The sequence below is a fragment of the Furipterus horrens genome, unplaced genomic scaffold, assembly GCF_987537825.1.
Source record: "Furipterus horrens unplaced genomic scaffold, mFurHor1.1.pri manual_scaffold_1, whole genome shotgun sequence".
Taxonomy (NCBI): Eukaryota; Metazoa; Chordata; class Mammalia; order Chiroptera; family Furipteridae; genus Furipterus; species Furipterus horrens.
Window position 1 is genome coordinate 92758804 of NW_028327171.1, and position 12656 is coordinate 92771459.

Genomic DNA, 12656 nt, shown 5'->3' on the forward strand with positions numbered 1-12656 from the left:
TAAGAATATTTCACAGTTAGAAGTCAACTATGAAATTATATTAATGGTCCTCAAAGTATATCATGTATATACTAATGAAATGAATAGTTTAATTGCCAATATTTTCCTTTATAAGGAGGTGAAAAGAATGACACAAAACATCACTATTAAAAAAATGCCACAGGTTAGAGAAGAAATTTCAAAAGTAAAGTAGGCTAAGTCAAAAACAAAGCTCTCCAATTTTCTCTATAAACATTACATAAATCAAGGAGTTGAAAAACGCAGAATGCACATAGCTTTCTCTAGAGTAGGCTTCTTTTGGTTTCTAAGTATAGAGTGTTGGAAGTCTAGAGAAAGATCAGGCACTGGAAAATGTTACTAGATATAGTACATTCTTCATGTTGAGTAGGAAGTTGGTGGAGGTTGAAAGAATGCAAAAAAAGATCTATTTGTGTGGAAAAGAATGTCTACAAGGTGTTTGCTAACTGCCACAGAAACTTGGATTCATTACCTTATAAGTTGTTAACTCATACACTTGGAGTCATCTAATCCTAGATGCTGCAGTAAGCATCTCCTAACTTTGGTATCTGGTGCAGGGACTGTAGAGCACCTGTGGTCATAGTTTGTATCATCCTCTTCTCATGCATTTTCACCAAGTTCATGCAAGTACAAACACTTCTCTCATTGTCAGGGACTTAGAATTATATATGTTTGAATTCTCTTACTACAAAACTTATGTGGATAGAATAAATTATTGCCCAGGGTGAGATTCCACGTGGTTTTATGAAAAGAAAAAATATGAACACATACATACAGCACCTTTCATAAGACACTGAAAACAAATACTTGCAACAAAACTTCAAAGTTTTGATGTCTTACCACATTTTCCATAGATTACATCAAATTGCTGCATTAATTCGGCTTCAGTTTTAAATGGAGAATACTTATAAATTATAGACAACTCCGTTGAGAATTTCTGAGGATCATCTGTGACAGATTCTCTGGTTCTTGTTAACCATGAAGGCATTGGAACCACGACCTATTTTTAAAAAAATCAATTTACTATGAAACACACAAATAAAAAACATCATCCTTTTGTCTGATCAAAATTCAGTCCACTCTTCAGCGAAATTACAGAACCAAACACAAAATCAGAAGTTTATTTTCTTCCTGTATCACAGTTTTATAAAGAAGAGACACATAACAAATACATATATAAATTAACTCTAGAAGTGAGCAAAAGGGGAGGTGAGTTAGAAGAGCATCCATACCCCATGTGGCAAAGCACCTCTCCTACATCCACAGGGACTGGATGTTCATTCTCTTTGAAGACTAGAACAAAGCATTTCTAAATTAGATGACATGCCAAGTATAGCTGTCAAGGGAAGTTACTAAAATGAGAGGGATTAAGTGAAAGTATGCATATTAGATACTGAGAACTCCAGCTCCCTTCTCAACTTTGGCTCCCAGAAGGCTGTCAAGTAGGCCTTCAGGCAGAAGACCACAGGAGTCTTCTCTGAGAAATTTGACCAGCCCAGGAGGGTTTCCCAATAAAACAGCCCAGCTAGATCTTATTATTGTGATACTTACAGCTGTCAAGCCCCACCCACGCTGTCAAGAGCTCCCAATCGGCATTTTATTGGACTAATCTTGAAAGTACATCAGGTTCTCAAATGTTCCATTCAGCATCATTTCATTATAATGCTGATGAAAAAAAAAATTCTCTGCTTGGGCCACTGTCTGTGTGTAGTTTGCACATTCTCCCCATGTCTGTGTGGGTTTTCTCCAGGTATTCTGGTTTTCTCCCACATCCCAAAGATGTGCACATGAGGTGAATGGGTGTGTCTGAACTGTCCCAGTCTGAGGGAGCATATGTATCTGTGAGTGGCCCTGCAATGGAAGGGCACTCTGTCCATGTTGGGGTCCCACGGAGTACCCTGAGCTGCTGGGAGAGGCCACCAACCACCCTATACTGGAATAAATGGGTTGGAAAATAATTATCTTATTTCTATTACCCTTTCTTAAATGCATTAGGATAGCTTATATTTATTTCAATGTTTAATATTGGAAGTGTTTTGGGTCTTTATAAGTTTGGGGGTATTTTGTAACCAGAAATATGCCGTAGGAACTTATTTGTTATCAATTAGCCTATGGTAAAATTGGTTTTGTTATACAGTAGCCCCTGGCTATATCGAGGTTCACTTATTGCAGCCTCACTGTATTGCAGGGTTTTAAAAAATATTATATTTAATTATTTATTGTGGACTTTTCACTATATAACGAGATTTTTCAGTACTGTATATGTATGTTGTTAAAGTTACATAGGTTTAAGAGTGTAGAATAAATGTAAGGTTCCTACTTCACGGGAGGGTCTGGAACGTAATACCCGTGGTAAGTGAGGGAATACTGTATATATTGTTTCCTTAAAGTCACAGTTTCCAAGAACCTATCTAGGAAGTTAAGTGAGGACACACAGTATTCAGGATAAATAACCATCTAAGAAAATCCTATAATAAACAAGCATAACCAAAGCAACTTAGTAGAAACAAAAGCCATTGGAAGAATATGAAACTTTTAGAGGAAAAAAATAAATCATTGTTAATATCTTCAGTGCTCTAAGAAGAAGTACTGTATCCATGAAAAAAGAACTAAGAAAAAATGAGAGAAAAGAAAAGATCTTTGGAAATTAAGAATGTGATTACAGGAAAAAAATTTTTTAGGAAAGAGCTGAAGGATAAATGTTAAAAAATCTCCCAGAAAACAAAAAAAAAATACAAAGGACAAAATATAAGAGAGGAAAAATAAAAAAAGAAATAAAGAACTGGTCTTAGACATCCATGAGCTAAAAAAAGAGGTGCTACAAAAAGATATGGATAAAAGAAAACCATCAAATGTTAAAGGAGAATACCCCAGAATCAAAGGACATGAGTTTCCAGATTGAAAATATCCAAAAAGCACCCAGCACAATGGATCCAAATAGATCCAACCAAAGATAAATCACTGAAATCATAATACTGGACAAACAGGGACAAAGAATATTCAAATGATGTTCAAAAAGGGGGGGAGGAGGCGGGGGGGGGTAGAGGGAGGACCAGTGGTGACTGTTGTGGCTGCTGCTGTTCTTTTACCGGGTGTTGCAGAGCACAGAACCTGTGGTGGCCCGTGATATTCTCTCTTTAGACTTTTGGTCAAAATGGAATCATAGGTAGACACAATTTGCCTCCTCACACGAGCATAGAAAGAATTACAACCAGATCTCAAAATAAATAACACCCAGATTTATCATAAAATCAAGCTGTATGTAAATTCAACAACCAAGTATTTAAAAAAGCCACATTCATCCAGATGGGTAGGAGGGGCAGAGTCATGGAGACAGGCAGAGAGGCAGTGTGGTGCAGAGATGTGGAGGCGGTGGTGGTGGAATGGATGGGTTCATGTTCACATATGGTGGATAAATATCAGAGATAAACATACATTGGGAGCGAGTGATCCCAGCCACCGGCCAGACCACACAGCCCAGGGTTCCAGCACCGGGAAGATAAATCCCTATTAGTGCTGTAAAAAATTGTGGGGTTTGGGGTGGTGGAAGAAACTGCCAGATTTTTGCCACTTAAAGAACCTGAATGGTCTTAGAACATATGCAAACCCACCCACTCTGGGTTTTACCATCAGGGAAGCAGGTGGGAGGGTGCCAGTCGCATACAGGAAGTGGGTGAAGTGACTGGAAATGGAACAAGTGCTGGGAAAACCTCCAGAAACCAGGCAACAGCATTGTCCCCTCAAAGGGCCCTCCTCCACACAGAGCAACAGCGGTGAAGTGGGTTATCCCACCCTGGTAAGTACCTAAGGCTCCATCCCACAAAATTTGCAGGTGTCTTTTCTACATAGGCCATGTTACTAAGACAGGGAGAAAAAGCAGCTCTACCTAATACACAGAAACAAACACAGGGAGGCTGCCAAACTGAGGGCAAAGAAACATGGCCCAAATGAAAGAACAGAACAAAACCCCAGAAAAGAACTAAACAAAAAGGAGATAACCAACCTATCAGATGAGGAGCTCAAAACACTGGTGATCAGGATGCTCAGAGAACTCATTGAGTATGGCAAAAAAATAAAGGAAGAAATGAAAGTTACACTACATGAAATAAAAATACACTGGGAACCAACAAAGGAGAGAATGAAGCCAAGAATCAAATCAACGATTTGGCACACAAGGAGGGAAAAAACATTCAATCAGAACAGCAGGAAGAAAAATGAATTAAAAAACAAACAAACAAACATGGATAGGTTTAGGAACCTCTGGGACAACTTTAAATGTACCAATATCTGAATCATATGGGTGCCAGAAGAAGAGGAAGAGACAGAAATTGAAAATTTATTTGGAAAAATAATGGAAGAAAACTTCCCTAACTAGGTGAAAGAAATAGGCATATAATTCCAGGAAGCACAGAGCCCCAAAAAAGTTGGACCCAAAGAGGGCCACACCAAGATACATCATAATTAAAATGCTAAAGATTAAAGATAAAGAGTGTCTTAAAGACACAGATAAGAGAAAAGCAGAGAATTACCTACAAAGGAATTCCCATAAGACTACCAGCTGATTTCTCAAAAGAAACTTTGCAGGCAAGAACGGACTGGCAAGAAGTATTCAAAGTGATGAAAAGCAAGGACCTTCAACCAAGATTACTCTATCCAGCAAAGCTATCATTTAGAATGGAAGAGTAGAGAAAGTGCTTCCAGACAAGGTAAAGCCAAAGGGGCTCATCATCACCAAGCCATTATTATATGAAATGTCAAAGGGACTTACTTAGAAAAAGAAGATCAAAATTATGAACATTAAAATGATAACAAACCCACAACTATCAACAACTTAATCTAAATAGCAAACCAAGCAAACAAGCAGAACAGGAACAGAATCATCGGTATGGATATCATCTGGAGGGTTATCAACTGGGAGGGGTAAAGGGGAGAATGGGGGGAAAAGGTGCAGGGATTAAGAAGCATAATTGGTAGGAACAAAATAGATAGGGTGGGTGCTAAGAATAGTAAAGCAAATAGAGAAGCCAAAGAACTTACATGCATGACCCATAGAAATGAACAAAGGCAGGGGTGGTGGTTGCTGGAGGGAAGGAGGGTACCAGATGGAGGGATGCAAAGGGGGAAAAATTGGGACAATTATAATAGCATAATCAATAAAATATACTTAAAAAAATTAGGGGGCAGGGAGAATGGGTCACATATGAGACTCGAGAATTAAAATCGCTTTACACTCCTTAATAACACTAGATATTAGAAGATAGTGGAGCAATGCCTTCCAAATTCTGAAGGAAAATTTATTCCAACCTAGCAGTAACACCAAAACAAGCTATCATTACATTTTCAAGTTAGATAAAAACATTTTCATGCATCTGAGATCTCAAAATAAATTTACCTCTCAGGCACCCTCACTAAAATGCTACTGGAGGATATGTTACAGCAAAAAGAAGGAACAAGCTACGAAAAAAGACATGAGATTTAGAATCGGAGATTTAACACAGTAGAGAGATGAAGAGACTAGCCTAGACAATGGCACAGGCAGGTCCCAGGGTGGCAGCTGAACACCACCCATGAAAAGTATGATCTGCAGTACCTAAGAAGTGATAAAAACATAGAAAACCAACCAAGTATTCAGTGGTAGCGATAAGCACATAGAACATTAAGCAGACAATTATTCCTGGGAAATTAAAAAGTTGTGCAGGAAAGGGAAAAATAATTGTTTATAACATGATATGATTAAGAATGGTGTTTACATAATCTCATAATGTAAATACTGAATATTGTTATAACTGTAATTACAATCACACTATAGAATTGGAAGAATATGTGTGTGATAGGAGTAGAGGAAAAAACTAAACCCTCTTCTTTTATAGTCGGGAGATTAAAAGACAATGCCTAAATCAAATCAAAAGTAGCAATACAATTACACAAAAGCATAGTTTTCTTGTGATTTCTTATGATGCCAATTGCATCTGGAAACACTAACAACAATTTTGCAACTTAGCTAAATATTTGTACAGTTTTATTACATTGTTGATTTTTGTGAATGTATAGATTAAATATCTTCCCTGCAGCAAAAAAAAAAAAAAGCAGCAGCATTATAAGCCTGTTACATAGAGATATTCAGAAAAAAATATCAAAAGTATCAGCTAATATTATTGAAAGAGACTGCCTCTGTAGAAATGGAAAGAGATTGTTGGTTTTAGTAAAAAAAAATTTTTTTAAATGGTGAAATGATCCATTTTAGAAAAGCTATAATCCTAGAGCTTTGGCCCAGTTTCACGTGCCCTTTACATACATAAAGTACAACATAAATGCTTCAAGCAACTCTTTGCTTCATGCTACTCCCTATTTCTGACTGTTCCTATTACCCAGCTCCAGTCCACTGCAGCCAGTGAGCACACTCTGTTCCTGCTGAGCAATCTCCATCTTATCTCCAGGTCTGAGACTTGCTGTACGCCATTTCTCTCCAGAACCAGCCTTTAAAGTTGCGAGTTGTGCTTACGTCATAAAACCCTTATTGACCATTCAAGGTTTTCTAATGTCTCCATCCATTTTATTGCTTTTGACAATTTGTAACAACAGGAGCACATACTCACCGAACAGCATTCTTTATAAACACCTCCATTTTGATTTTGGGTTTCTTTTATTTTTTATTGAGTTTATTGGGGTAATATTGGTTAATAGAATTATATAGGTTTCGGGTATATAAATCTATAATACATCATCTGTATATTGTATTGTGTGTTCACCACCCCAAGTCTAAACACCTCCACTTTGTCATTTATCCAATTCCTATGTGTCTGCCTTATTTTTGACAGCACTGAAAACACTTTTATGGTCAGATGGCCTTCTGCTTGTTTTCTACCTTCCACAGAGTCTACCCAGTGTTGGGTAAACAGCAGTTCCTCAACGTGTATTTGATGTACTGAATTATAACTAATTTTCTTAATAGTAAAACTCAGACACTGCAAATTAATAAAATATCTCTGGGCCATCAAATGGAGTTGAAATTATGGTCACTCAAGTTACAGTTTCAAGTTTATTTCACATTCGATTTCTTTAGATTTTACATTCCAAGACTTTGAAGCCAATATTCTATTTATTTTAAGATTGATAATCCATTTATGGCACAAATGGTAGAAATGTTTTGCAGACTTCTTACAAAAAAGCTCATTGTGTCAAAAGGAGCCTCTTATTCTGGGAGATTTGAGTATACAGGTAATGTAAATAAAATTATGAAAACTGCCTAGAGGTTAAAAACCCAAGAAAGAGTCAACAGGATGGGCCTCCAATAATCCCAGCTACCCTTTCTCAGTTTCCCAAACATACTCCTAAATTTCTAAATCATGATCAGAAAGAACTTATTATGGAAAATAACACTGATACCATTGGAATGGAAGAAAAAAATCTCAACTCTTACCTCACTCAGACCTTCTCCTTCACAGAATGTCTGAGAAAAAAAAACACAGGTCATGGTTTCTTCCTTCTTTGTAAAAAGAATCAAGTCTTTTCCAATCCTCATGGATCCACTATAATAAAATTCAAGAACATAACAGTTTACATCTCAAACACTAACAAGAAGGAATAGGTAGGCATGACACTGTGTACTATGATGGGTTTTCTCTTCATAGAAATAACTCCACTGTTTTTGCAAGAGAGTACAATATGATTATTTTTCTAAGAGTAGAGCAGATGGATTTGAACTAATCCAGCTCCACACTGTTGCTTGAGACGTGACTTCTGGAGAGAAGGTGTCGTCTGGGGCTGAAAAAGAAAACAATAATCTGTCCCTGGCAGGAGCCACCCTGATGATAGTGGCCTGTGTCCTTGCCTTTCATTGAGACTGTCTACTAAAATAAGCCATGGAAACAAATAACATCTACGCTAAACTATGCTTTGAGAAACAATATATCACAGAGATGCAATGAAGCTCTAGAGTATAGATATTCCTGAAAGAAGATTCATCATCTATTTGAAAATTAAACTTTAAAATGTTGTAAAAATCTAAGTTAGTTATGGGCATGGAAATTCCAAAACAAGGTAGGACTCCCAAGTTTATGTTCTCTTTAAAGTTTTATAAACTTGGACCATGATGTATAAGATTGCCTTTAACTAAATATTGTTCCAATATCAATAAAACATGCCTTAAAGAAAAAAATTCTCACCTTTTAAGACCATTGCCATATTGCCCAATAAACTTCAAGGGTGATAACCGTTTCTTGGATGTTCCAAAGTAAATGATATCTGAGGCTTCCTCTGTAATACACAAAAATGTTGAAGGTGGTTAGGAATTATGAGTAGTTCATCAGGGCCAGATGTCCAGGCCATAGGACACCACACAGATCTCAGGGCATTAGGACAAATCCATACCCCCTGGGTCAGCCCAGAAACAAGGCTCCTTGTCAGGCTCCATAATCTCTGACCAGGATCTTAATACTATTATATTGAAGGAGGGCAGACAGACTTAACCATGGAATTTGGGCAAATAAGAGTTTAAAGCTCTGAGGCCAATTTCCTCATCTCTGAAAGGGAAATACTAATACTTATAACACCGTTGTTGAGAAGATGAATAAAATGAATTAAATAAGATGTACTCTTCATACCCTGCACACAACACATGGCATTTTATAAATGCTAATAAATTTTAAGTATTAGGATTATTTGTGCCACTTGTAATTTTGTATAAAAGTGGTCTTTATTTAAACTCATGCGAGACTGAGAAGAATGGAATGGCTCTGGTCTGATACTACCTGAGAAGGAAGGGCTACTTGTTTCAGACTTTTAGAGTTAGTTTCCTGTTTTCTTCAGGGCATTCTGGAATTCTAGAGAAAGGTCTTCTGGATTTCAGAAAATATTAATCCATACCTCCAGAAAGCTCCCAGGTAAATGAGAAAAGACAGAAAATGGGCCTCCCTTTTGGCCTAGTTGAATATATGCTCTAGAACTGTCCTGGGGACCCTGTGTCAGTCTGGGGACACACATGCTGTAGCACAGTGGCACCTGGTGTGGGATATGTAAAACCTACCAGACACCCTCCTGTTGGAAGCTAACCTAACATTCAATCACAAATGACAATATTAGCTACAATTTATAAATTGTTTAATATGTTCTATGTACTATATTATATATCCCTGGCTGGTTTGGCTCAGTGGATTGAGCGTCGGCCTGCGAGCTAAGTGTCGCTGGTTCGATCTTCCAGTCAGGGCACATCAGAGAAGGAAAACTCTGACTCCAAAAAACCTCCGCTGCCTTGCGGCATACCTCTTCAGGGGAAAGGCTAAGGGAGTAAACCCCGACAGAAAATCCGGAGCCGGAGTCCCTAAGGCGGTTTGACGTTGTAGTCAACACCGGCAACTCCTGCGGCGCACCTGAAACCAAGCTGTATTGACTCCGTCTTTCCCTTGGACCCTTCAGCTGCGAAGAGAGGGGGGGTCTGCTGCATGGGCAACAGCAGACTCTCCATATCACCCTGCCCAGGCTCTGTAGCTTCAGCTTCACTGGAGAGGACACTCCAGCGTCATCGCAAGATGTCGATTCAACACGGGAGGAGACAGATACCGTGTCACTCCCGAGTCGGACTGCACAGCCATTCTCGGCGGTGCAGATAGACTCTTAAGAAGCTACACCATCGTCTCTCGAGACGGAAGGCTGCCGACGACGACTATATTATATACTTCACATGCACCATTTAATATTTACAACAAACTGACAAGGAAGACAGTATTATTACTTGCATGTTACAGATGAAGACATTAAAGTTTAAGGAGTTTATGTAGCCTTCCCAAGGTCACACAGCTGATAAAGCTACCGCCAGCATTACAATCCAGATTTGTCAAAGATCGGATCCCATGGTTTTCATTACACACTACATAGACTCCCAAGTATGGTAGCTAGAGTTCTGGGCAGAGGGTCAGAACACTGAATAGGACAGACATGACCTCGCCCTCAACAGCTTTATGTTGTGGTAGGAGAAACAGATTAAAAGAAGTAGGCAAATAAACAAGGTAATTTCTAAGTGTTAAGTGAAGGCAACAAAACCAGGGTAATGAGATGAAGAATTAACAGGAGGGTGTTCTACAGGTAGAATGATCAGGGAAGGCTACTTTTATAAGGTGACAACTCAGAAGAGGTTCATGACGAAGGTGTGGCTGGAGTGCTGTAAGCAAGGAGGTGAATAGCAGGAGAAAAGGTCAGAGGGCAAATAGCGCAAGAAATTGAAAGAATTACTGGGGAGTATAAATTTTACTCTAAACAAATGAAAAAGCACTAATAGTTTTTATCATCAGAATAAGATGATAGGATTTATGTTAAAAAAAAAAAATCCACTCAGGATTTCCGTATGGGGAATGGACTGTCCTGGGACAATTCCGGAGGTGAAAGAGTTTGGAAATTACTGAAGTCATCTTCTAAGAGTCAAGATTGATCTGGCTCAGTTTGGACAACAGATAGATTCTATTTTCAGTCATCAGATAAACCCTTCCTTCTAACTTATTACTTGATTTCTAATTAATGTTAATAAATGATAGCTCTCTCAACACTAATGGACTTTTCTTAAATACTATTCTATATGTCAACTGAAGTGTGCTCCTTCTGAAGATCTGAGTATCGTTTTCTTGTGTTTTGATCATGGAGACATATAAAATGAACTGCTTTTTTTAAAGAATTGCCTTGGAATATATCACATATTCTATTATTTATTTTAAGAATTTGGAAAATAAACTTAACATAAAGCCTAGAAGTGAAAAATAAAACTGCTTTTTCAGCGTGGCATTCTCGCAAACTCTGTTCTCATATTTAAACATTGAAGAACCAACAATACTTTTTAATCAAAATGACCTGGAAAAAATCAAAATTATCCATACAGAGTCAACAAGGACTGAGCAGGACGCTTGAACATTTCTAACTTCCTGATAAATTATTATTTGACTATTCAGACCAAGGCAGACCTTCCAAGACTCAGAAGAAGATACTGCTTCACTTTGTGTTCTTAGCTTCTATCAGCGTGAAGGAGCATTCTTTCCCCTGGTATGGCACTGACCAGAACAGTCACTATTTTTAAACCTAGTGATCAAAACCTTAGCTTGTGGCACATACAAAGTGTTATAAGAATTCAAGGTTAACCTAGACCAAATAACTCAAATCCTTCATCAGAACCATTTCAACTCCATAGCACATCGGTATTATGCACCTACTATGTGCTGGCTTTTTGCTAGCCTTGATGATACAAAGATAAGTCATGAAATGTACTGTAGAGGTATTCATTATGATGCGTACACTCAACTGAAGCAACTAAACCTTTGAACATGCAAAGAAAAATCACAAACCACTAAAAACAAGGAGAGGTGACTTCTATCTCAAGGTTAAGCAAAAAAATTTAAATTGCCTAAAGGTATTGGAAACTGCTTCAGGGTTCTCGCAAGCAATACCTAAAGGATGGTCTAAAAAACAATTTCAAAATCCAACCAGTAATTATTTGTATTCCATTCATTCTCAGATGTTTTTTCATACAAGTAATCAGGTACCTTCTGCCTTTCATTTTTCTGGCAATGTTTATTTATGTTCACTTTTTGTCTTGGTTTAGATGGTTGCAATGAATTTACTCTGTCAGTTGAAATATTTAAACCTAAAAAGTTCAACAATATATTGACACTGGGGTTTATTTTCCCTAATAGCTCCATACCTGTTTTTGCACAGCTAGCTCCATCTACTTTTATTTATTTTATTGGTTTTCAGACTGTTTCCTCTAACAGCCAGTTAGGTACCTAGATAATTAACTTACCAGGGCTCATACCACATCCATTATCCAGGAAGCACAACATGAATCCACCCTGCAGTTTTTCATTATCCACTGTAAGAGAAAGCAGTTATTACTAATAAATATTGGAATTAATTTGTTCATCAGAAAGTCATGCTGCTCACATAATTATTTGTCCTCCTCAAATGCAGCCACTGAGTGACAGAGTTGTGGCACAACGATAGAGTTCAGAAAGGCATTTTGACTACAATTTCACAAGAAATTACAGGGAGAAAACAATCAAGCCAAAAAAGGCTTTGAATTAATGTAAACCATCCATACATTAATAAGTTATGTATACAGCATGACACGCCCAGCTTTAGAATTTGACTGGTCCTTTAGATTCCACATGTTTCTTCCCCGGGGGAGAGAAGAAAGGTAGATGGCGATGTGACCCCAGGATCCCTCTATCCAAACTTATCAACCTTTATTCCCTTCCACCAAAGCTCTAATTCCAAAGTCAATCTGGAGCATTTCTATTAAATTCATCAGATTTCTTCCAAGTAGTTAATTCCCATAAGAGCCATTTAAGCATGCTTCTTTTGCTATTGTAGATTTTTCTGAGTTTATAGATTTTTACTTATTTCAACACCACAGTCAGGGAACCACAATTACAAGGAAAGGACCAACCTTAGAAACTTTCAGAGCTCTGACAGTTAGTAAAACCAACCTTTCCAGTAGTGTCTTTAATTCCAGATTCATCCAATTTGAATGCTTAACATATTTAAACCAAACACTAGAAATGTCTACCAATTCTAAATAACCACTTTCTCCCTTCGTAGGAACATGTCAAGATTGTAAAAACAAAGAAAGACATTCAAGAGCAAGTACTGAATGCAAGTAG

General features: G+C 37.7%; 1 protein-coding gene across 1 annotated transcript in view; it reads right to left on the bottom strand.

Annotated features, from left to right (window-relative positions):
• MORC1 (MORC family CW-type zinc finger 1) overlaps window positions 1-12286 on the bottom strand; it is a 151935-nt gene extending 139649 nt beyond the window's left edge. The window contains 5 exon segments of the mRNA XM_090286818.1: window positions 859-1018; window positions 7439-7547; window positions 8184-8274; window positions 11798-11866; window positions 12238-12286. Of these exon segments, the coding sequence (XP_090142944.1) occupies window positions 859-1018; window positions 7439-7547; window positions 8184-8274; window positions 11798-11866; window positions 12238-12286 (478 nt within the window).
• Between the last annotated feature and the right edge of the window lie 370 nt (window positions 12287-12656).